We start from the raw sequence: 27,149 nt of genomic DNA, 5'->3' as shown, positions 1-27,149 counted from the left end.
GAGGAGCGCAGACCACTAGGAATAGTGTGGATACAGAACAATCCCTCAGCAACCAGTGATGCAGGCGGGCCTCACACTTACACCCTATAAATCCTATGTGAGGCCCACGTTCCCGTGACCTCAAATTTGCTACTTGGGGAACAAATCAAAACTAGTTCTTAAAAGGTGATCTTAGTTAACTGCACTCACAGACACTCATTTCTTTCCTTAATGGATTTTTGTTACTCAGATTTTCTAGAATCACAAGTGACACTTGTTTAAATAAGAATGGGTATCTACAGCTTTTCAATGCAAAAACTGTTAGTCTCATTACGTTGGTTATACCGTGTTTTTATTTCAGTTTGCTGAGTAAGAAGAAATACAAAACAAAAGCAAATGAAAAACCCAGTTTCTTCTGCAGGTCCAGTCCTTCGCGGCAGCGGATGTACAGACAGCCCTGAAGTACGTCGGCCAGGGACCCAGGTGAACAGCAGGCCGGCTTGAATCTTCGTGCGTGTATGTATCTCCTTTGGTGCCTTGAACAGTAAGGCACTAGTAATGATATAAAAGAATAAAAGAAATGCCCACAGCAAGGAGTTCTAGTGACAATTTACTAGACAGGTTACAGTTTAATAGTAATGGTGGTGGTGACTGTTTCATTTAATTATTACTGTTTTTTTTACAATAAGGGTATAGCCTTTATATTCCACACACACAAAATAAAACATGAAGTGCTTATGAAAAGTCCCTGTCCCCACCCCCTTTTCAAAACACCCTGAATGTAGTAATTCAATACAACAGAAAAATCAAGACTTATCTGATTTCCAATTGTCAATAAAAAAAGCAAAGTATATGTAATGCAAGAGCTGTTCAACTTCCAACCCTAAACAAACTAAAAAAACCTCCCAGTATTTAAATTTCTCCAGCACACATTCCAGTATAAATGCTCTGAACTGTAATCAGCTAGTTATTAACGGGAACAGAACCTTAGAACAGAAGCTGTATTGCTTCCCTGACCCCCTTTCTCTTAAATTTAGAGGGTGGGAGCTTTAGGGGATACAAAAGTCAGAGGAAGAAGAATTAAAAAGGAAAATCCCCAAAGCTGCACTGTTTGGACTAGAAAGGAAGACAGCGTTTTTACAAATGTTCAAAAACCCCATGGCAAGTAACACAATTTGTTTGTTCTCACTTCTACTAGAAAGAACAAAGACATCCGCATCTTCCTCGTATATAACTGTGTTGAACACTTTCAGAACTGTATTACAGGTCCCCCAGAAACTATGGGTGCAGTTTGAGGCTTCATCAAGGAAAACACACTCAGTTCAGATCGAGTTGGAAACTGTACACGTCTAGCCTAGCTGGACCGGTGTGGGGAACTGCTCACTGTGTCACCCCGAACAGCTGTAAACTAAACAATGGTATGTAACTCCAGAGGAAGCTTAAGGATTGAGGACTTGTACACAGCTAATTATATCTCCCCTGCTTCGCGCTCTTCAGAGCTCCTCCTGTCTTCTGATCTGCCATTAGCGCTCTCATAGGACCGCTTCTTATCTTTTCGATCTCTGTCACGAGGTGATCTGTCTCTTGAATTCCTGTCTCTGTCACGTGATGCTAAGTCTTGGTCTCTGAATCTTTCTTTTGAGGATCTGAAAAATATTAATTTGAGGAGCAAAATGTGTTGGGAAACCCAAAATCCAAATGAAAGAATCGGATAAATATTAAGGTACTGCTAGCTGAAGATATACAGAATACATCCAGAAAGACAGGAGTCAGTTTCCTGACAGGAAAGAGCACCACCATATTTGGTAAGGGTCTAAAACAAGGATACAAGCAAAAACAAACAGCTAAAGTCGAGAACCACATGCTAAAATAATGATTTACAGGATATTCTCATCGTCTCAGAGGTAATCAAAAAGATTCTCTGATTCCTAGCAAATGTATTTAGTATAAGAATTACAGAGAATACCTTTCAAAAGCAGAAGGTATTATCCAATTAAAAAACATGTAACCGAATGTAGATCCCAAATCGGATGGAAATCAGTGTCTTACACAAGGGGTCTGCACACCTTTCTTGCTGTCTGGTCAGAGAGTAAGTGTTTTAGGTGTTGTGGTCACATACTGTCTCTGTGGTATATTCTTCTTCCTTTCCCTTTTTTATCAACCCTTTAAACAACGTAAAAACCATCCAAAGCTTGCTGCCTATACAAAAACAAGCTAGAGGGCCAGATGTGACCTGCGGGCAACTTAGGTAAGAGAACTACTCAATTAACGACATGGTAAACATTTATTATTTTTAAAATGTGCTTTACTCCTCCTGAGTTAGCTCATTCGACCAAAGAAAAAAATCAGAATGGAAGACAGAGGAAGATGATCACACTACAATAAATCTTGATTAACCATAACTGTTGCTTAATACCACCTCTGTTACCACACCCAGCTTCAATAAGGTAAATAACAAAACAAGGTTATATCAGATTCAGTCAGAAGAAAAACCAAAGGACATCACAGGATCAGAATTAATATGAAATCTTCTATACTTTCAACATCTAGAATGAATCAGAAACACATATTATGTTTATTTCATTCTTTACAGGTGACATGATACTTCTACATAATCATCTCACTTAAACCCACGTTCGGAATTTAGATCTGAGGTCTGATTAATACTTTCAACTTCTAAGGCAGGAAAAAGCTACTACTATACTCAGTTTTAGAAATATAATTAAGGATTAAACCAAAAAAGGCGGAAAGATAAAATAATGTCAACTAGAAGCATTCTACTTATTAAGGTTTTAATAAGCTTAATTTAAAAATGATGTGTAAAAAAAAAACCACACAGTGCACGTATCTGGTTACACTCATCCTACCCATAATCTTTGTAAGAATGGAATATGAAGACTAAGAGGTCAGTGATAACAACTGGAAATCAGCTATGAGATGATCATCAACTAATGCTTTGTGAGCGATTACAATGGGTACAACAAGCAATTCCCATTCCCTATCTCTCTCACACTACCAACAACCCTAACAGAGCAGGCGCTCTTACCAGCTCTACTTAGGAGATGGGAAAAGAAAGGTGGGATCATTAGATTACGTGGCCAAGGCCACTGAAACCAAGTAGCCTGACTCTGGGGTCTGCACCGTATGTTTGAACAGAGCAGGAAGCAGAAGAATGCAAATGGCCCTCCTCTGCCAAGGTAACTGTTGCCAGGGAAAGGTCACAAACAGACTCTACTTACATCAGAGACCACTATTTCAGCTGGGGCAGGAGAACAGCACATCATAAAAGACTCTTAACTGAGATTTTTACCTTGAAAATTAAAATCATACATGTAGCAATAACTTCATGCTCATGTATGTATAATAACATGTAGGTTTTAATAGCAGGTGTCTGATAATTTTTGGTAAAAAGTGTTGCTTTGAAAGACAGTAATGTGAATATCAAGATTAGAAGTGCTCTAGAGAAAAGCAAAACTTTAAATAGTTCTACAAAAATCGTCCTTTGTAGGAACATGCTAGAAATTTAGCAGAGGTGTCATCTGTTCGGTGGGAAATGTTCCTACACAACTTCATGAATTCAGGAGGCGTCAGAGACCAAACAAAACCTCAGGTGAACATCCCTTCCACCCCCAATGCCAGGAAAGATATGTAGGAGGTGACAGACGCCAGAAACGACGAGAGGTGGGCAGGCTCTCAAAAGAAACTGTCTAGATCCAGGAGTGTCCAACCTGCGGCCCAGGATGGCTATGAATGCGGCCCAACACAAAATCAACAATTTACTTAAAACATTATGACACTTTTTTGTTTCCCTTAAGTGTTTGTGTACTTAATGTGTGTCCCAAGACAACTCTTCTTCTTCCAGTGTGGCCCAGAGATGCCAACAGGCTGGACACCCCTGGGCCTAGACCTTCCATCAACTGGCAGAATGATTACCAAAATCTGCAGTGCAGTGAAGACTCACGGAGAACTGTTTTTTACATGCATTTGGCTGGGCATTGTACTCTGCCCAGTTTTAAGAATATGAGATCAAGTGGCCTACAAATCACACTATCAGGAATTGTCCCTTATAAATTTCCTGCTCATTCTCTGCATTTGCCTGATACTCACTCTCATCTGTAGTCTCTTTCTCCTAACTGGTTTTACCTATTCAAACTATACCCACCTCATTTGAGTTTTATCCATTATCTGAAGCCATTTTTTGTTACTCTGGTATTTCCCTCATCTGAACACCTCTACCATTTACTCTATGATACACAGTCCAGCACTTTATAATACAGTACGTTTTATATCAGTCTGATTGTTGTCAAAGATGTTAGTCCTGTGTTCTCACTCAACTGAATAAAGTGGCTCAGCTACGTTATTTCCTTGTTGTTTGCTAGACCTACGTACAAAGTATACAATTCTTCCTGATTAAAGTCACCTTAAGAACTGCTTGGTTTGCTAAGAATATAGAACTTAAATGTTCTCACCGAAGAGGTGACGGATGTGTTCATTAACTAATGGTGGGAAACCTTCTGCAATGTACACATATATCAAATCACCACAGTGTACACTTTAAATATCTTAGAGTTTTATTTGCCAATTATACCCCAATAAAAGTTGGGGAAAAAGAGCTAGTTGGAACAAGGCAAGAATACAATAAATATTGATTGACAGCCTATTAACTAACTCAGCTTGTGAGTGGATTCAGGGAATGGCTGGTTGGAAGTTAAAAGAACAACACAAAGCTTGGAAAGTTTAAACAGTTTTCTGTGGATTCTGTCAAGGGCTTTATGTGGAGTAATCCATAGAAAATTTATGACTAGTAGATACTAGGCACTCAAAAAAATCCTATCTTTAGGAAGAGTTATCAAGGAAAAAGAAATTTTAAGTGTGGTTTATGTTCAACAGAAATGAACTGGCTCAAGGGCCATCACATGACCTGAGAAGTTTTGAAAGTTTCTTCTATGGAGACTGCGAGTGCTGAGGCTCAGCCACATTCTAACCCTTTGTCCCAATTAGATAATCTAGGTCCTTAAACTCCCCCCTGGCCCTCCTTGTACCTTTTGAACTTTCATGCCTAGAAAGTCTAACTTCCTTAAGATTCCGAATCTACCCTGCCAACCCAACTGTATATAACAATGCATACCCATTGTGCAGATTAAAAACGAATATACTGGATGTGTCTGCTCTGAAAAAGTGCACCAGCTCAAAGAAGTATGGAAAACAATGTCTAACAAAGCTGAACAATCTTAATGAAAGGACTTCTCAGAGCCCGTAATTCATCAACACATACAGAAAAAACTTGAAGACTACTGGTACCTAAAATTATTCGCCCATAAAGTACTTTTTCCCCACCAAGACACACTATGCAGAGAAAAGCAATAACCTCTGCAGATATTTGTTCCAATTTCTTACTCTGGCTCATAAGTATATTCTTTCTGAACTACCCATACAATCAGGGAAAACACTGTTATACACCCACACACAAATGTGTACATATTACGGATGCAAGTTTCAAACCAATAGTACTCCAATTCAAAACCATAAGGTAGTTCCATGTCCTCTTACGGACAACCTCAGTACCTCCTCCTGGATCGCTCTCTGCTCCTGTCTCTAGAACTGTGCCCACTTCTCTGGTGGCTGCGGCTGCGGCTGCGGCTGCTAGAGCGAGATCTGTGGCGATGGCGTTTCTCCCGAGATTTGGATCGAGTTCTCCTCTTCCGTTCCCGCGACATGGAGCGAGACCGATGTCGGCGGTGCTCTCTGGACCTGGATCTACAAAAAAACATTTCACTCAGTTACAATGTTCATTCACTAAAGCCTCTTCTTTAAACAGAAACTATACCTCAGTAGCTTTGCCTAATGCCAATTCTGTTTCAAATCTGCTAAATCTACACTAAAATAAATTGACGGTGTTTTAAATAAATACATCCTAGAATTTCAAGACAAAAACTAATGCTAGCTCTCAGAGATCAATCAATATTGTATAAATTTGCATCAGGAATATAAAAAAGGGAAGGAAACAATTTATACCACTACTACTCATCAGAGATTGTATTATCTAGCTGCTTTATGGAATTAATTTTCTTTAAACTTCTAATACTTTTAGTACAATTTAGACATAGTGTGTACCTGATGGACATGGACAGAAGAAAGGAGAGGCATGAAAAAGAATATTGTTGAGGGGGGCGGGTGGACAGAAAAACTTAAAAAAAGAATATTGTTAAAACTCTCTGATTAGCCCTGACCATTGTGGCTGAGTTGGTCGGAGCGTCATCCCGGTAAAACGAAACGGCATGGGCTCGATTCCCAGGCAGGGCACATGCCAAGGTTGCAGGCTTGGTCTCTGGAGAGGGCTTGTAGGAGAGGCAACTGATCAACGTCTCTCTCTCTTTCCCTCCCTTCCACTCTCTCTAGAGTCACTAGGTATGTCCTCCGGTAAGGATTGAAATTACAAAACAAAGTAATTCTGAATTAGGTTTTGTATGACCTCTAAAGTACATTTGTCCACAATATGCTCAGTTTTAGTATCATCAAGACATGTAGTGCATTATTTAACTGGAAGAATAAAGTAACACACACAAAAGGTTTTAGACAACTTTACTTAAAGCTGCAAAGAAAATGTATTTACAAGTGTATGAATACAGAGAAAAAACAGTTTGAAGAAGCTGGGTAGGAAAAACCAAGCAGCTTTCTGTAGTCTGCACTGGGTCACAGAACTAACTTGTGCAGCAAGCATGGGGACGGCATCTGCAGAGCAAGGACAACTGAGGGAGAGCAAGAGAAAGAAAGACATGCACTTTGTTGAAAGAGTCGCTTCATTTGATAGAGTGAGTTCAAAAGCACATTCAGCTGTTGCAATTACCAAACTGAGTTTTTCTTTCTTTTTTAAAAACAAGCCATACACATTTTTATTCTTTTATGAAACATCTTTTAAAAATAAGATTTTATTTATTTATTTTTAGAGAGAAGTGAAAGGAGGGAGAAAGAGAGGGAGAGACACATGGATGTGTGAGAGAAATATCAATTGGTTGCCTCTCATACGCCCCCAACCAGGGACCAAGCAACCCAGGCACATGCTCTGACTGGGGATAAACCAGATGGACCTTTCAGTCCGCAGGCCAGTGCTCAATCCACTGAGCCACACCAGCAAGGGCCTGAGTTTATTTTCAAATGATTGGTTTGTTAGGTGAAGTTTAAAAGCATTCAGTGTATGTAAACATTACAGTCAGAGAAAGGCACATACTGTACACGTCACACTGACCACAGCTGAACTGAGCATTTCCACAACTGAGCATTTCTTATAAGCAGGAGGACAAGAATGTGAAATTCATTCAGTACAAGTCTTACCAAATGATATGTTGTTTAATTACTCATTTTGAGCTATTACAACAGATCTACTTCTTCCAATGTGTAATTTCATTTGTTTTTAAAGTTATTCATTCAAAAACATTTACTGGATGCCTACTGCACTGTTCTGGGTACTAAGGAGATTGAGCAGCAGTTAAAGTCAACCTAGTGGAGCATCCAGGGGTGAGCAAGAATAGGTTTACAGTTGTGAGTATGCAAAACACAGAGTTTAGTCTTGTCCTATTATTTGTTAATTATTATATTTCCCATACTAACAACCATAATCTACCTGTGCCCACCAGGTATACTCCAGAATGATGTCTACACAGACACGTGGGCATCAGATAGGTAAAAGGCAAATGGAGTACCTTTGTGGGACTTGAACAGAGTTCAAGAGGAATATTTGAACAGGACTGACATGATTTATTTCACTTTTTGAAAAGCTCATTCTGGTTGATGTGTGGAAAACAGACTGTGTTAGAGAAGGGGAGTGGTCAAGTATAGAAATTAGAGACCAGGTAACATGGTGTCAGAATATACAGAGGTAAGAAGTGGCTTGGACTAGAGTGGTTGAAATTAAATTTCTGGTCTGATTATCTAAAGATGTTCTATGTACAGATAGTTTAAATGTATTTTTCAACAAATAACCAGCTTGCATTCATCAACCAGTAAACAGAACAGAATCATCATTTAATGTTTATACTTCTCATTCCGGATTTGAAAAACTCACAGCTATAATATAAATTAGCTAACCCAACTGGTCTTGGTTATTAATATCTTAGTTTTTCTTAGATTTTAGAAAAACAACTGGAAGATTCTACAGAGCACGAAGGGGCCCTGAAAGATTCTAAAAAGCACGGTGTGGCTCGGTCGCGGGGCAAGGAAAACGTCAACAGTGTGACTCTCTGTCAGAACACGTGCCTGAGTTGTGGCCCGGTCCCCAGCTGGGGCACGTGCAAAAGGCAACCAATTCATGTTTCTCTCCCTCTTTTTCTCCCACCCTTCCCCTCTCTCTGAAAGTAAGTAAGTTGATAAATAAATAAATAAATATTTTGTTCATAATGACAAACGCTCTAGTTTACAGAGGAAAGCTCTTGGGAAACAGTTACTCTTTAGAGTTAAGTTTTCAGAACGTTTCAGAAAGATGTGATCCAAACAAGAGGAATAATAGTATCTGAAAAAGAATGAGAAAGGGCATTCTAGGTGGGAACAAATTCATGAGAAAAGTTCAAGGATAAGAATGAGAACGGCAAGTGAAAAATCAAGAATGATGAAGTACACCTCTTGTTTCCCCACCTCTGTCAGATAGAAAAAAAAATAACAGTAACTAGTAAAAATTGTAAAGAAAGGTTTCAAAAGACTTCAAATATTAAACCCAAAAGTCAAAGAGTGTTACCAAGTTGCCTTCCTCTTCAAGGCTCAATTGCCCTTTAAAGATTTTGTGATCAGTCGCAAAGGGGTACGCCATAAGCTCACACACAGTCAAGATGGAGGCATAACCTGAACATTTTAGTTTCTCCTTATGACCCACCACGGACCCCTAGTTCAAAAAGGTATCCGACTATTTAACCTACTTACATTTTCAACAGGTATAACCCCTTGGAATGTGTTTCATAGATGCACTACCCAAATTGATTTTTGGGGAAGGGAAGGAGAAAGAGAGAGAGAAACATCAATGTGTGGCTGCCCCTTGTGCGCCCCCCACTGTGGGTGTGTGCCCTGACTGGGAATTGAAAGGGCCCAAATTGATTTTTTAAAAATAAATCCTGTCACAGAGACACTGAGGGGGGGAACTGTCTAGCAGTGGCCAGGGGGGAGTGAGGTGGGGACAGTGGGAAGAGGGGATTGCAGGAACTATTATAAAGGACACATGGACAAAATCGGGGGGGATGGTGGGGGTGGGGGAGGGAGGTGGGTTCAGCCGGGGTGGGGGGAGGGAAGGGGAGAAAAGGCACACAACTGTAATTGAATAACAATAAAAAATAAGGAAAAATAAAAAAATAAATAAAATAAAAAAATAAATCCTGTCACATATTTTCTCTGAGCTTCTAAAGAAGATTTTAAAGACATGTTCTTCCCTGGGTGGTGTGGCTCAGTGGATTGAGCACTCACTGGTCTGCAAACCAAAAGGTTGTTGGTTAAATTTCTGGTCAGGGCACATGCCTGGGTTGCAGGCCAGGCCCCTGGTTGGGGGCGTGCAAGAGGCAACCAATCAATGTTTCTTTCGCACATTGATGTTTCTCTCCCTCTCTTTCTTCCCTTCCCCTCTCTCTAAAAATAAATAAATAAAATCTGAAATGTTTTTAGCTTTCCCTCTAACTCCAGGGCATTGTATATAATTTTACTCTGATAAAACTAAACTGTAATGCATGAGTATCTTCTGCCCAGTTTCTTCTCAAATAATATTGCTCAAACTTGAACTATAAAAAAATTAAGTGTACTAATCTATTTAAATGTACTCTTGTTCACTTGTAAAAGATATTTAATCTGTATCAACTATCTCTGAAAAACCCAGCTTCACTACTTATACTTAACTTGTATTATACCTACCTTTTGGGATTCTTGCTATGTGATCGAGACCTAAAAAAAAAAAGTCTATTTTTAGAAAAGTAACTATAAATGAGGATAAGGACAATGTGCTCTTAAAATAACATTCTTCCTGATTTTAATTTTTATATTTTATAAATATAAGGCATGTGTATATGCACATAAAATGTTTCAAAATGTACCACAAACTCTACAGACGTCCCCATTTTGGCATATGAGCTCTCTGGACTAAGATACCCGGCTCTCCAAAAGGACCATGCTCCTCAGAGACTGAAACACCATGCATCGCAACCCACTCATTCTCCAGAGACCACCTTCCAACCCTGGAAAAAATTCTCTTGTTTATCTCTCTGTCACTTCTCCTTTCCCCTGGGGAACAAAGTAAAATTTCTATTATCTGAGGTATATACACTTGAGATCTGCAACCTCAGACTATAATCCCTAGACACCCAAATTGATCTTACAACATGTTTCTTAACATGACACTTCATACGCTTACACAACACAATCTTACACTTCCTAGCACACAGCTGACAGTCAATAAATAGTAATCACCGGTATTAGGGTTACTAGGGTTACAGGGATGTTTTTGTGGAGACCGTATAAAGGGTTGAAGCATGGCTTTGGACTCAGCCTGATGGAAGTTTCAACTCTGGCTCCACCACCCACCATCTGTGTGACGCTGGCAGATGACATCTATTCCCCCTCAGCTTAGTCTGTTATTTCTAAAAGGGGGGTAATATAAATCTCACAGCGGGGTTGTAAGGATTAGATGAACTACTAGAAGCAAATTCTTAGCACAGTGCCTGGGAAACACCACTTAGTAAGAGACAGTAATTTTTATCATTACCCTTTACAATATCCATAGCTGGAATTCTATCTTCCGTAATTTTGAACTCACTTGCAGTTTCCTCATCTTCCACACTTAGTTACAATATTTCCTTAAGTTCATAGACAGACTTAAAAACTTTTTAAAGACATTATTGAAATACTTTACATTTTATAATCACTGTTAAAAGAAATTTGCCAGGTGGCAACAAATGAAAAAGCCCAGTCCTGTGAAGAACTTTTCCCATCTGACTCTCCTCAGCTGAATCATTTATGTGAGTGGCACTGCATTCAGTTGAATTTTAACTTAAACTGAGATTTCTAATGCCATTTACATTGTTTTAAATATTACAGCACTGGGCAATGTTACCCTTGGAGTGTACAGAAAGAGAACAGACGAAGCTCTGAGGTAAAACTTAGGGTAAATGGAGAACATGTCCATCAATGGAGGAATGACAGCAAGTCCCTAAAAAGGAAGACCTCCCCAGGCGGCTGTGTCTCGTTCTGTCATTTCAGTGCCGAAGGCCAAATTTCACAGTGCGGCAGGTTCCAGTTTCACGATGTCTGAACTGATAAATGAACACTGAATGGAGGAAGTTGGTGTAACCCCGCACACATTATAGAGGTTTCAATCAACTGAGGCACATCTGCTGAAGAAAAGGTATTTAAACTTCAGAGATGTATAACGTTACACAGTTAAGGGAGCACTATAAATGAGAACCACAGGTAAACCTTCTGTGGCGCACCTGCCCATTCCAAAGTGGTGAAAGAAGTTGTGAGCACCAGGCACAGAGAACGTGGCCAGCACAGTACAACACAATTTGTTGCCAGTTTTGACCCAGAACATTTAGACACTGTAAATATGAAGTTATGTGACTCTATCAACTAATGAATACCAATATAAAAATACATATTTATATTAATAAAAATTTTAATCATTTATAGCTCCTAGAATTGAATATATCATAAAAATACAAAATAAAACAATCAATAAAACAAAGAAACCAAATCTTTTATCAAGTATAAAATATATCTTAAAAATAACAATAGTTCTGTGACAACCTGGTACAAATCTAGCCCATTATGAAAATCAGAGGGCTACAAGGATTTTTTATATGTCTCACAAAACATAAAGATGTAAGGCGCTCTTTATTACCTCTTCCACACATCTGGAAGGAAAACACCTTGCCTTGAATGGCCGTAAGTTAACATCCTTGCATAAACATTGTTTTTGCATGGTAACATTTTAAAGAGTAAACAGACACTTCTCAGGTCCAGATTTATTACTGCCTGAGACCCCTGTACCAATCACATGTCGTTTTAGAGCCCGGTCATTCAATTTCAGACACTCGGACTACTCAGTCCATTATTCCATACCTCCTCAACTTCTCCCTTTCTTCTCTCTCCCTTTCTTCTCTTCGCTTCAGGCGTTCCTGGTTTCTTTTCTCCTGCTTCTCAGCTACAACTCTCTTTAAAAAATGACAGTTTAAATAGTAATAAATGAGGAGCATTATTTATTGGGTCCATTCTTAATGAGCATTATCCTATACTTCACCATATCTGGTTTCCAATGTTGCACAAGTAACATCAAAATCTGCTTAGTAACATCAAATCTGCAAAATTGAACAATTCAATTTTGACAGGTATCATCCATCAGGCTTACAAGTCTGGTTTCCAAAAGCTTTTGTTTTGGGGAACATCTGTAAAATTCTGTAGTTTTCTATGACTTCCTAATGGTATTTTAAAATCAGTTCTATAAAATTTTTCTCCTCTAAATGTTTTCTAGCATTATATTTTTTAAAAGAAATCAAGCATTATAAATCACCATGCTGTATGATTCCCAATATAGAAACGTCTTCTGCCCCTTCCAATTACTATCCTGATGCTGTTGCTTTTAAAAATGCCAGTAAAATGCTAAACAGTTCTGTTGCCAGGTATCTCTACAAAGAATCCCAAGTATGTACCATTCTGGAGTTCTACCTTAAGAGTCCGATAACTATTTGCTATAGTGAAACTCACTTTGTCACTTTAAAAAGGAATAATAAGTACATAAATAAATGGTTTAACCCTAACTCCTTTCTGAAACAGGGGCAGGAATGTAAAAGGAAAGTAGAGGCCCTACAGGCTTTCTATTTAGTGAAGAACTTCACAGTAGTTCAAATGAACATTGGACTCATTTTCTCAATCTGCTTTTAAAACAAGTATTACAATATTAATTTTTTTAAAATAAATTTACAGAACTTTGTAGAAAAGAATTTGTTTAGAACCTGTTTTAAGGTTCCTACTTCCAGGTCATATCCAACCCCTACCTCCATGAATAAGGGGACAGTATTTAAAGGTCTGTTTCTCAAACATCATTCATTAAACCAGCTGGTATCTCAATTTAAAATCTATACTACTTGGTATGAATTGTTAAAAAAAAAAGTCAAGAATACTATACAAAAAGACAATTAATACAGATCAAAAGAATGAGTGGCTAAACTGGATAAAGTGAGAGATATAATTTACCAATATACCTTTAATTCTTCAAGCTTCTCTCTTATTTCAATAAATCCCAGGTGCAGTTTACCCCCGAAATGATCTGCCAGTCGCCTGTCATTATCATGAAGACCTAAGTAGGCAGAGCAGACTTCGCAGACTCGAAGCTTCTGCTGTTGGAAACTGGAAGCTGGCATAGAATTCCGATAAACTTCCTAAACAAAAGAAAAACGATGTTCATGTAAACCTCATTGAAAGTCATACAACTAAGAAATACTTTTCCAATGAACAGTATGTTTTCTAATGAATACACAAAAGCAGGGCTATTTTGTCACTGAATACTACAGATTCCCCATTATCTGCCGTTCTGTCTCAGGACCTCTCCACTGGAGATAAATGAGAGCTTCAAATACTTTTTGCCAAGAACTACCCTGTATCTACCATGATACAGAACACGACTTTCCAAAATGGTTTTTCTCAATATTCTGCAATGTTCTGTTTTCTATCGTTTTTGTTAAAAATGAGCCCTGGCCGGTATGGCTCAATGGGTTGGGCATCAACCTGTAAGGCAAAAGGCTGCCAGTTTGATTCCCGGTCATAGCGCATGCCTGGGTTACGGGTTAGTTCCCCAGTTAGAGGCATGCAAGAGGCAACCAATCGATGTTTCTCTCCTTGCTTTCTACCTCCCTTCCCCTCTCTCTAAAGATTTTATTTATCTTTAGATAAATAAAGATAATAGAATAAAGATAAAGATATTAAAGATTTTAAAATAAAATCTTTTTTTTTCTCTTTTTAAAGAAAAAGAGATGGAGCAATCCCAAAACAATGTGTCAGTCGAGGATCTGCTTGCAGAGAAGGAATGTACATCTTCTATATTGTTACAGGTTCCTTCCAGTGCCTTCATTCCTAGGCATTTCACCCCTTTGGAAATGTGGGTAGGGCGTACAAATAATAAACTTCCTACTAAAAGCAGTAGTTCTATGTTCTATAAAATAAGAGATGAAAGATGCCTTACTGAGATTTAGATGTCTTGTACTCAACCATTTTATTTATGTTCAGTTCATTAATGAAATACAGTAAATAATATTAACAGGTTTGTATATCTACTGTAACCATTTTTCCTTACTGACGGAATTCTGATGTTTGTATGAGGCAGCAGCGTACATAGCTAAAAACATTACATTTCCAAGCTCCCGTGTAGCTTTGGCTAAGGACGTGTAGGTGGACATTGCTGGATAGAATCTACAGGAAAGTTCATTAAAAGGGAGTCAATAAATTCAAACAAAAATCAGTAATAACCTGTGAGTCAAAAAGTGATGGGAAACAGAATATTTACAGTTTCCGAAGTGTCCATACCAAACACTTATTAATACAGTGGAGAAACAGGCAATATCATCAGACCGGGACAGACCACCGACGCGCACCTTCTGACAGGGTATGACATTACTTCAGTGGTACTCCCATCAAAAACCTAACCAAGAAGAAAAACCAGACAAGCCCAAACTGAAGGACATTTTACCAAACAAACGTGAGAACAAGTCATCTCTCTAGTAAACTGCAGATCACTACAGTAAAAAGTGATCTCTCGAGGTTCTTGCATATTTCCATCATATTTAGTGCAATTCCTAAACCTCCATTAACACCATGGGACCCACAGGAAGTGCCACTATGGAGCCCAAGAGGCAGAGAAAAGTCGTGTCTTTACAAAGAAAAGCTGAGGTGCTTGACAGGTGGCATAAATTGAAGTCTGCAGCTGCGCTGCCCACCATTCTGAGATAAACAAATCCAGTGTAAGAACCATTGTTTAAAAAGAAAACAAAACAAAGCAAAAAAAAAAAACCCAAAAGAGGAAATGCATGAAACTGTCACTGCAGCTACACCTGTAGGTGCAAAAACCTTGAGTTTTTTAATGAAATACCCTTTTAGCTTGTATTGAAAATGTAAATTTTATGTGGGTACAGGGCTGCTATAAGGCATACCTACAGACTCTTAATATGATTTGAGAAAAAGCAAAGTCATTATAAGACAACTTAAAGCAAAAGGAAGGTGAAGGATGTAAAGCTGAAGAATTTAATGCCAGCAAAGGACGGTCTGATAATTTTAAAAAGTGGTTTGGCTTTTAAAACAAATGCCAAGATAACAGAAACAGCAGCTTCTGCCAACCAAGAGGCAGCAGACAAGTTCCCAAATGCCATTAAGAAAATCATTGAGGGAGAACCAAGATGGCGGCGTAGGTAGACACACTGCGCCTCCTCGCACAACCAGAACTGACAGAAAATCAAACGACAAGGAAGTCCGACACCAAGGAGATAAAAAATAAACATTCATCCAGACCAGTAGGAGGGGCGGAGACGGGGGCAGCAGGGCAGAGAGGACTCGGATTGCCATGGTGGGACCGAGACTGGCGGAGTGTCGGACCAACGGGGCAGGCAGTCCGACCACTAGCAGACCCTGCGGCCCCACATTCGCGCACAGATAAACCGAGAGGGCTGGACCCAGAGTGGCGGAGAACGGGCCAGGCAGAGCAGCCAGTAGCAGACCCCGACCGCTTAACCCAGGGCTCCAGCGCGACGAAATAAAGCCTCAAACCTCTGAGTGAAAAAACCTGTGGGAGTTGGGGCGGCAGCAGGAGAAACCCCCAGCCACACAGGAGAGGTCGTTGGAGAGACCCACAGGGGCCTAGAGTGTGCACAAGCCCACCCACTCGGGAACCAGCACCAGAGGGGCCCAGTTTGATTGTGGGTAGCACAGCGAGTGACTGAAATCCGGTGGAGAGTGGAGTGGGCGCCATTACTCCCTCTCGGCCCCTCCCCCACGTACAGCGTCACAGCTCAGCGACCAGGTTACCCGGCCCGGGAACACCTAAAGCTCCGCCCCTTTAAGTACCAGAAGCACCACGACAAAAAAAAAAAAAAAAAAGCCCAAATGACAGAACACTTCAAACCTCCAGAAATAATTCAACTAAGCAGCGAACAGATAGCCAACCTATCAGATGCACAGTTCAAAACACTGGTTATCAAGAAGCTCACAGAATTGGATGAAAAAATGAAGGATAGGCTAAGAGAGACAAAGGAAAATGTACAGGGAACCAATAGTGATGCGAAGGAAACTGGGACTCAAATCAACGGTGTGGACCAGAAGGAAGAAAGAAACATCCAACCAGAAAAGAATGAAGAAACAAGAATTCAGAAAAATAAGGAGAGGCTTAGGAACCTCCAGGACATTTTGAAACGTTTCAACATCCGAATTTTAGGAGAAGGAGGAGAGGAAAAACAAAAACCTGAAAACTTATTTGAACAAATAATGAAGGAGAACTTCCCTAATCTGGCAAAGGAAATAGACTTCCAGGAAGTCCAGGAAGCTCAGAGAGTCCCAAAGAAGCTGGACCCAAGGAGGAACACACCAAGGCACATCATAATTACATTACCCAAGATTAAAGACAAGGAGAGAATCTTAGAAGCAGCAAGAGAAAAGAACACAGTTACCTACAAAGGAGTTCCCATAAGACTGTCAGCTGATTTCTCCAAAGAGACCTTACAGGCAAGAAGGGGCTGGCAAGAAGTATTCCAAGTCATGAAAGGCAAGGACCTACATCCAAGATTGCTCTATCCAGCAAAGCTATCATTTAGAATGGAAGGGCAGATAAAGTGCTTCTCAGATAAGGTCAAGTTAAAGGAGTTCATCATCACCAAGCCCTTATTATATGAAATGGTAAAGGGACTTACCTAAGAAAAAGAAGATCAAAAATAGGAACAGTAAAAATGACAGCAAACTCACAGTTATTAACAACCACACCTAAAACAAAAACAAAAGCAAACTAAGCAAACAACTAGAACAGGAACAGAACCACAGAGATGGAGATCACATGGAGGGTTATCAACAGGGGAGTGGGAAGGGGAGAGGGGGGGAAAGGTACAGAGAATAAGTACCATAAATGATAGGTGGAAAATAGACAGGGGGAGGGTAAGAATAGTGTAGGAAATGAAGAAGCCAAAGAACTTCTAAGTATGACCCATGGACATGAACTATAGGGGGGGAATGTGGGAGGGAGGGGGTGGGCAGGATGGAGTGGAGGGGGGGGAATGGGACAACTGTAATAGCATAATCAATAAATATATTAAAAGAAAAGAAACACACCCCCAAAAAAAAGAAAAAAAAAAGAAAATCATTGAGAAAGAGAATCTGTTTAAACAGGTTTTTAATGCACACAAAAATTCCCTGTTCTGGGAAAAAATGCCAGAAAGGACATAAATAAGGCAGAGGAGTGAGCACCAGGATTTAAGGTAGGAAGTGAGAGGCCAACTACCGTATCACACAAATGCAGTCAGATAAAAGCTGCTAAGCCCCAAGCCTTGAAGTGAAAAGATAAACACCTGCTGCCAGTCGTTCAGTTGTACAAGTACAGAGAGAAGGCCTGGGCAATGAGAACCCTTTTTCTGGATTGGTTCCATTGATGCTTTGTCCCCAAAGTGAGGAAGTACCTTGCTAGTGAGGGACTGCCTTGTAAAGTTCTTTTGATACTGGACAATGCCCCTGGCCACTTAGAACCCCATTAGGTCAGCTTGTAGATGTTGAAGTGGTCTACTTTCCCCCAACCACGTATTTTAAACTCAGCCTTTAGACCAGGGGACACAAGGCTCATCACACACGGGGCTCGCTGGAAAGGACACCAACGCTGTGGAAGGGGACCCTGACAGAGAGAACATCACGAGAGTCTGGAAGGGTCACACCACTGAAGATGCACCGCTGTTGTAGAAACAGCTGTGGAAGGCATCAAGCCCAAAACAATCAATTCCTGCTGCAGAAAACCGTCCAGAGGTCATGTATGACTTCACAGGGTTTACAAGAATCAGGAGATCGTGAAAGAGACTGTATGTCAAAAAAGGTGGGGGATCAAAGGTTTTCAAGATAGAGATCTTGGAGAATTTCAAGAGCTAAGAGACATTTTGTCACCATGCCTGTAGGCACCCCCAGCTGTCAAATTTTTGTACTTTCTTTCCTTTTCAGTTCCAGGAAAAACCCAAAAGAAGGAAGAGGGCTAGAATAACAAAAACCAACCAAGATGGCGCTGAATCTGACCTCCAAGCCACCCTGAACCTCATTCGTTACATCCTGGTTATATACTACATGAGCATGCTAGCTGACACACCACTGGGGCCATGTGAAAGAAGAAAAGGGATGGTGCCCCAGTTCTGGGAACAGACTAGCCCATTCCTCGAAAATTAATGCATATGCCTCCACCCCCACAGTCATCTCCCCCAGACGTCTCTAAAACGAATAGTTGACCTATGAGTTTGACTCCGCTTCTCCATTGTCTGGCCACTGAATAAAGCCTGTGCAGTTTCGTTTTTGGCTTGGCAACACCAAACGGAGAAGAAATGCTTGAAAGGACAGAAGGTACTTCCCAGGGAGCAGGTCCCCACAGTGACAGCCTGGACACTCTAAATCAGCAACAACTACACCAGAGGAATTAACAGACGAGTGCTTCCCAACCAGAACCAAAGAATGAGGAAGAAGAGGTAGAAGCTGGCCCAGAAATCTAACTGACGTTAGATAATTTGGCAGAAGTGGTCTGACTGTTCAAGACTACATCTCACTGCTTTTACGACATGGACCCTTCTATGACATGGTCACTGAAATTAAACCCAACAGTCAAAGTAGGACTGGTACGATATAGAAACATTTTTAGAGAAATGGAAGAGCAGAAACGCCAGACAGAAATTAGTATTTATTTCCATATATCCCATACACTGAGTGTGCATGCCTCTCCTGCCTCCCCTTCCACTTCTTCTGCCTCTGCACCCCTGAGAAAGCAAGACCAATCCCCCTTTCCTCCTCCTCCTTAGCCTACTCAGTGTGAAGGTAGTGAGGATGAAGACCTTTGTGAGAATCTACTTCCACTTAATGAAGAATAAGTAATCTTCATGCTCAGAGTTAATGAACTTCTCTGCTGTGTGTGCTTTCACGTGAAAAAATTAATAAGTGTACCACAAACACGGTAGCATGAAACATCGGTCATGGTCATCATCACTGCCTAAGTGGTCATCGTGCAGAACACTGGGCACAAGTTGGTACAGAAGTGGAGAGCCCATCCCTCCATAGGCACAAAGCGAGTGATATTTAACATAAAATATAACAACATGCTAGTTGCCTTCCTCCTTCATAAGTTTGCTTTCAAGGAACTGTATTACCATAAAGTTTGCCTCTTTCATAATTGGAGAAACTGCACATAAGCCTATCACCACAGGTTTAGTAGTTTTTTTAAGGGACTTATCTAAGAAAAAGAAGATAAAAAACATGAACAGTAAAACATGACAACAAACTTACAACTATGAACAACTGAACCTAAAAAAAACAAAAACAAAAATGAAATAAGCAAACAAGAAGACCAGGAACAGAATCACAGAAATGGAGATCACATGGAGGGTTATCAGTGGGGAAGGAGAGAGGGGAGAATGAGGGTAAAGGTACAAAGAATAAGTAGCATAAATGGTAGGTAAAAAATAGACAGGGGGAGGTTAAAAATAGTATAGGAAATGGAGAAGCCAAAGAACTTATATGTACGACCCATGGACATGAACTGGGGTGGTGGGAACATGGGGGGAGAGGTGTGCAGGGCGCAGGGGAATAAAGGGGGTAAAATGGGACAACTGTAATAGCATAATCAATGAAATATATATTTTAAAAATGTAACGAAGTTTTCAATACTATGCTATGAATATGACTGGAACACTGTATGACATAAAAACTTCGTAAGCACTGTGTACAGGCTAGGCTACTGTGAAGCAATCTTGCTGATTACACTAGGCCAGCAATTTTGAAGTGGTATGCCACAAGAATTTTTAAAACATGCAATACCTGACTAGTCAGGGGCACTGACTTCTTTTCCCTTAGACTGTCAAATTTAAAAAAATGCCAACAGCCCTGGCCAGGTGGCTCAGTTGGAGCATCATCCCACGTACCATAAGGCTACGGGTTCAATCTCTGGTCAGAGCACATACCTGGCTTGCAGGTTTGATCCCGGTAGGGGGACATACAAGAGGCAACAGATCGATGTCTCTCTCTGTACCGTCCTCTCTCTCTAAAATCAATACATATATCCTCAGGGGAGGATTTAAAAAGAAAAAGACAACAGCCAACACAACAAGCCATCCAGTGTGAACAGATAAAAATTATGTCTACTTTTTGTCAGATTGACAAAAAATTCTGTGCCACAGAATTTTTGTAACTTATGTGTGCAATGAGATGAAAAAGGTTGAAAACTGTTGCGCTGGGCTATCACAAAACAATCACATTACTACTCCATCATTTTAGCATGACTTGTTATACCGATACATTTTTCATGTTTTCATTTCTGAAGTCTAGTGTTAGTGATGTTAAATATACACAGTGTTTTGTATTATATAGATAGTAGTACTGACATAGGCACTGAAGGTGATTCATCTTATAAACACATGACATAAACTTAGAATATCAATAAATACAGTATAGTACTGTAAATGCATTTTCATTTCTCTAGCTTACTTTACTGTAAGAATACATGATATAATACCTGTAATATATAATACCTGTGTTCATCAATTGTTTTATGTTACCAGTAAGGCTTGTAGTCACAGTAGGCTATTAGTAATTAAGTTTTTGGGAAGTCAGAAGTTATAAGCCAATTTTTTTTTTACTGTGGGAGGCAGGGAGGGTACCCCTGCATTGTTCAGAGGTCAACTATAAATCATCATGTACATACTTGTGAAGTTTTATGAAAAGTACAAAACATGCAGGTACTCCAAGACATTCTGATCAGTGATGGACTGCATATACAATGGTGGTCCCATAAGCTTATAATGGAACTAAAAAATGTCTACAGCATCCTAACACATTACATAAACGCTTACCCCTGTTTACAGTACTCAGTACAGTAACATGCTGTACAGGTTTGTAGTCTAGGAGATGTAGGGGAATAGACTCTGTCACACCAATATATGTGTATTTGGCATAAGGATTATTTTAGGTTGGCTAACTTTGAGAAAGTGCAGACATGGGAGAAGTTCTAAAAACCAATTAGAAGTTATCCTCTGTAAAAGAGCTATTTGTAAGGGAACTCTCCACTTACAAGGGTATGCAGATACCAGGAAGAAGGGAATGACCTTACTGATCTTTTATCTAGAACTCAATGCAAAAGAGGACTTCAATCTGCATGACAGCCTTGCCCTGGTTTTACTGTGCTTTTCCAGGAAACCTCCCATAACTGACCCCGCTAACCCCAACATCTCCTTTTGTTTTCAGCTGAAGATGGTACCTAAGGCAGCAGCATCAGCCATTTTGAGTTACTCAGTTTTCCTGGGTCTCTCCCTCATATACAGGAGGGATACATGTTACTAAACCTTTGATTTTCTCTGGTTGATCTGTCTTTTATTACAGGGATGTCTCAGCCCAGGACCCAGCAGGGTAGAGGAAAAACTATTTTTCCTTCTTTACAGAGCAACAGGCTATACCGTAAAGCTTAGGTGTGTACCCTAGGTTTGTGTCAGTGCCCTCTATGATATTGACACAACAATGAACCGCCTAACAGAAAATTTCTCAGAAAGCATCCCCATTGTTAAGTAACTGTATGTGAAGCAAAGTAATAATGCTCACTGGCTTCATTACCTGGGACTCTTTTGGGGAAATAAACTAGCTATAAAATACTTTGCATTCTAAAACTCATAATGTTTCATGCCTGGATTGATAAATTACATTTTAAAACCCCTAAATATTAAGACATTAAAATTATCAAGAATGGCTACCTGGTGTACCTTTTTCCATCCTATTACCTTTAATCTGTGTCTTTATATTTAAAGTGTATTTCTTGTAGCTAGCATACAACTAAATCCTGCTTTTTAAAAAAATTCAGTCTCACAATCTCTGCCTTTTAAGTGGAATGTTTGGACCATTTACATTTAATGTAGTTATATGTTCACTGGGTTTGAATTTACCATCCTTGTATTTATTTTCTATATCTCTGATCTGTTTGTGCCTTTCTCCTGCCTTCTTTTTGACTAAGTATTTTTTAGGATTCCATTTTATTTCCCCTATGAGTTACACCTCTTTTTTCCCCCTAGGAGTTTCTCTAGGATTTACAGTATACAACTTTAACTGAGAAAGCTAGAGAGGCTTTATTACTATAGGAGAATGAAGATTTCAGAACAAGGGATATTACCAGGGATATGAAAGAACATCTCAACAATATAAACGGTTCAATGACTCAAAAAGATGTAACAGTCCTAAATATATATTAACCTAGCATCAGCTTCAAAATACATGAAACAAAAAAATGACAAAATGGAAAGCATACATGGACAAATCAACAATTACAGCTGGGAGACTTCAACACTCCTCTCAGTAAACAGAACAAGTAGACAGAAAATCAATAGGATATAGTAAACTTGAACAAATCAACTATGTTGACTCAACTGGCATCATACACATTTATAGCAAGGCAGAACATAATTCTTTTGAAGTGCAGATAAAACATTCACCATAGACCTGACTGGGTAGATCAGTTGGTTAGGGCGTGGTTCTGATACCCCAAGGTGTGGGTTCGATCCCTGGTCAGCTTACATATAAGAATCAACCAATGAGTGCATAAATAAGTGGAACAACAAATCAATGTTTCTCTCCCTAAAATAAATTTTTAAAAAATTCATCAGACTGGCCACATACAGGACTACAAAACAAGTTTTGACATAATGAAGATGACATATATTTTAGAGAAAAGAAATCACACTTATGTTCTCTAACCATAACAGAATTAAATTAAAATCAGTAACAAAACAAAAACAAACAAACAAAAAACTGGGAAAATCACCAAGTATTTAAAAATTGAATACATTCCTAGAAAACCCATAGGGTCAAAAAAGAAATCACAAGGGGTACTAGCAAATATGCAGTATTTTGAACTGAATTAAAATGAAAACACAACATGAAAATCTGTGAGATGCAACTATAGTTGTGCTTAGAAGAAAACTTACAGCATTAAATGGTCTAAATTCAATGACCTAAGCTTCTGTCTTGAGGCTATAATAACAAATTAACCCCAGCTGGAAGGCAGCTAGAAGCAATAAAGACTACTGCAAACGTGGAGAATACAATCCCATATGTAGGTATTCAATTTTTTAAACGTCAAAATAGAATTTTGAGCCAAACAAAACAGAGCTTTATCTGCAGGATGTCAGATTTTAACCTGTGCTGTGCAGGAAGATGAGAGGAGGCTCTCAAGGTGCTAGCAGATTGTCCTAAGGTAGGAGGAGAACGGAGGGTGCTATAGTTGCAAGGGAGTAGAATGGGGGACAGGGTATCACGGTGACCAGGTACATGCAGTGGCTGTGTGCATATGCATCAGTTGTATGTGACTAGCTAGTTTAGTTAACCTTATTTACCAGTTATAAATTTCATCATATCAATGGATCTAAATTCCAAAAACCACTAACTTTGATACATAGCCCACTAGTATGACATGAACTAATTAAATATTTTTAAATTGGTTTAATTTCCTCTTACTAGTAATAACTTTTCAACATTCCCCCTCAAATATATGTTCTGTAAGTACAGATACTAAGGCTCTGCATACCAACATTAAGAATTTTGTTACCTCTGCTTCTCTTTTCTTTGCCCGTGCTTTCTCTACTTCGTCCATTACTTTCTGGGATTCTTCCACATTCCCTTCAGCTCCAAGCTGTTCCACCTTGGCCAACAATTTACCAATTTCTTCATTTAACTCATGAACACGTTCTGCCTAGAAAGAAACAGAAAAGAAAATCATGAGTAAAAAGCAGAGAAATTATCAAAGTTCAGAAGATTTCAGAAATGCTCAGAAAAGACATAAGTTTTCTAAGGCAATATGAGTATAAATAATGCTTTCTGAGCATATCATAAATGAATCCATGAGCCATTAGGATGTTTTCAACCTGCTTTCATTTTGGTGAGGTCAGAAATACATCTGATCTCTATATAACTATTACTTTCCAACCTCTGCTTTGGCAATGTATTCCAAGTATAAAATACTTTTTCTTCTATAATCTTCACCTTTCTAAACCATCGCTTGCTGTTTCCCCAGTTAATAACAAAATCTATAGTTTCCCAAACTTGCCATGTTGCTTTTTGTCTCTGTGACTTTGCACATACTGTTCCCCCCTCCTGAGATGTCTCCCCTTACCTCCCTTGCCTGCCTAGTGAATATCTATTCATTCATCAAGATCCAACTTGAGTCTATTCTGTGAAGTGTTCTTGATCAATCACATCTCACCTTCACTTAAAAAAAGAAGCAGGAAGCCATACCCTCTTCCATGTTATCTATGTCTATTATGACAATTTTTATATATATCACACCGCTTTACAGATAGCTATTCATATTTTTTCCATTTTTGTACTTCCAGTGCCAAACAGCATAAGCTCAACTATGAGTTAAAGAAATAAACTGGTGAATATTCTTTCAAGCCAAGGTAAGGCTTTAGAGTCAAAAAGATCTGGCTTATGGCCAATTAGTTCCCAGGTGTGCAATTTGGGCCATATTACTACCTCACCTGAATCTGTTTCCTCATCCGAGCAGTTCACATTAGCATCTGTCTCACAAAGCTGTGAGAAATGAGAAAACGTGCCTTGTGCACACACTGCGCAGCACATTACTGACTTAGCGCATCAGCACGGCACCGCTTCGGCCTTAGACCGTGTCTTTCCACTGAGATTAATTCTTGCCTTAGAATTCGATACGCTTCCTCCTCCTCATCATCATTAGCACCTCCATAATCCTGGGAATCTATTCATTTCTTTTCATGGCTCTTGATACATATATAGAGTCTTTATTTTGGACACAAATGAGTATTTATCCTGTGTGACCAAATATATTAGCCAAGACGGTTCTAATTTGACATGGATATCCAATCCCAACAAACTAGTGTGCTAATAATCTTTACTTCTCAAATTTCCTTCAATCCAAGACATTCTCTCCTCAAAGAAATTCCCAACTCTACTCTCATTACCTACAACAGATGGTTTGAAAAGCACTTATTTCACTGGGCTTGACGCTTTTGCACCTCTGCTCTTTCTGTGAGAACTTGGTTCAGTAGACTCCAGCTGGCTGGAAGATGTGGGAGTAAGCCCATGCAGTAACTGCCCAGTCAAGTTCAGCCTAAATCACTGACTGTAGACTCATGAGCTAAAAAAATACTTACTGTTTTCAGTCACTGAGTTTTCAGTAGTTTGTTAAACAGCATTTTTGTAGTGATGGATAACCAATATCGCTTGGGGTCTAGCCAGCACTTGTGGATCCCTGTCAACCACGAGACAGTAGATACCTTGTACTTTAGGATGCCCATCTTTACAGTCCCCATCTTCAGAGAACGTGTCAGAAAAAGCTGGTTGAAAGTAACCCTCTTCTTGAATAAGGGCATTCATTTTCCTTTGTGCATACATATCTAAGCACAACAGTTAATGCTATTATTTGAACTCTATCTGGGTAACTCGGATTCCATTTTGCATTTTCATAACATGTACCAGACTATGTTAAATAATGAAACCACAGAAAGCTGACAGCTTTGCATTCACTGGGATTCACTGTATTCTTCTCTCTACTTTTGGTGTGTAAGTTCACAACAGAACATTTTTTTAAAGTAGTGAATAAAATAGACAAAACTCAACAGTTAAAAAATGAACATTCCATTTGGAAAATGGGCAAAAGACAGACATTTCCTGAAGAGGATATACAGACGGCATATAAGCACGTGGAAAAAATGTTCAAAGTCATTAGGAAAATGCAAATTGAAACCAAATCGAGACATCACAACACACCTCTCAGAAAGAACAAAAATAAAAGTGACAGCATCACATGCTGCACAACTGTAGGGAAAGGGAATTATTAACACACTGCTGGTAGGAATGCAAAATGGTACAGCCACTTAAGAAAAAAGTTTGGCACTTGCTTTCCAAACTAAAAATGCCCGTACCATATAACCTGTCAATTGCACTCTTTAGCCCAGAGAAATGAAAACTTCTGTCCACACAAAAACCTGTACATGAATGTTTACTGCAGCTTACTGGTATTAGCCAGGGAACTAAAAATTCAAACGCCCCCCCTTCAATATGGGAATGATTAAACTGCAGTATATCCATATCACAGAATACTTCTCAGAAATCAAAAGGAATGAACTACTGATACACCATCTTGTATGAATCCCAAGTTCTGCTGAGCAAAAACAGCCCATCTTAAAAGGGTACAAACTGCATGTTTCCATTTATGTAATATTAGGTGAAATAATTATAAAGATGGAGAATAGACAGGGACTAGGGGGAAGGAGGGTGTGTGGCTATGAAGTCATTACATGAAGGAATCCTGTGATGATGCTACAGTTAATGTAATTATGGTAGTAGTTACCAAAGTCACACATACAATAAAGTTGAATAGAGCTACACAACTCCCTCCCAAGTGCATGCATAGCTTGCGAAATCTGATAAAATGCAAGGATTGGAGCAGTATTAATTTCTTGACTCTGACACTGTACTATAGTTGTGTAAGGTATGTTAACATAAGGGGAAGCAAGAGGAAGGGTACATAGAACTCCTTGCATGTCTCTGCAGCTTCTGTAATGTAATTCTTCAAAATAAAAAATTACCGGTTGAAACTATGTTTTGTATTACTGGAAAGACTGAAATTCTTACCTTTGCTGCCACTTCAGCACTAATCTCTTCTTGAGTTTCTGCTAATCTTTTCTTAGCCACTTCTGTTCTTCGATCACAATCTGCAATGAATGACTGCAGATGATCCATAGCCTACAAAGTTTAATTAAAAGACCATTACTGCCAGAAAAAAATCAAGTTTCTTCAGAAATATCTTTACTCAAAAATTACACTTTTTAAAAATGCTACTGTGGAAGTAAAAATATAACAAAAAGAGGTACAATTATGACTCAAAAATACTATTCATCATCTGTCAAACTGGGAAAGAGTAAATGGCAATA

General features: G+C 39.3%; 1 protein-coding gene across 8 annotated transcripts in view; it reads right to left on the bottom strand.

The window, feature by feature from the left end:
- Positions 1-309: 309 nt before the first annotated feature.
- Positions 310-27,149, bottom strand: part of LUC7L2 (LUC7 like 2, pre-mRNA splicing factor) — a 66,136-nt gene continuing 39,296 nt past the window's right edge. For all 8 annotated transcript variants that reach the window (XM_024555030.3, XM_024555029.3, XM_045191128.2 and 5 more), the window contains 7 exons: positions 26,851-26,961; positions 23,789-23,932; positions 13,203-13,379; positions 12,064-12,155; positions 9,862-9,891; positions 5,545-5,736; positions 310-1,625 (listed from right to left, as the gene is read on the bottom strand). In XM_024555030.3, the coding sequence (XP_024410798.1) occupies positions 1,448-1,625; positions 5,545-5,736; positions 9,862-9,891; positions 12,064-12,155; positions 13,203-13,379; positions 23,789-23,932; positions 26,851-26,961 (924 nt within the window). In that variant the 3' untranslated portion in view covers positions 310-1,447. The remainder of the gene's footprint in view (positions 1,626-5,544; positions 5,737-9,861; positions 9,892-12,063; positions 12,156-13,202; positions 13,380-23,788; positions 23,933-26,850; positions 26,962-27,149) is intronic.

Source organism: Desmodus rotundus, chromosome 6 (genome assembly GCF_022682495.2).
Source record: "Desmodus rotundus isolate HL8 chromosome 6, HLdesRot8A.1, whole genome shotgun sequence".
NCBI classification, from domain to species: Eukaryota; Metazoa; Chordata; class Mammalia; order Chiroptera; family Phyllostomidae; genus Desmodus; species Desmodus rotundus.
The sequence above is the reverse complement of the archived record's forward strand: the minus strand, read 5'-3'. Positions and strand labels throughout refer to the sequence as shown.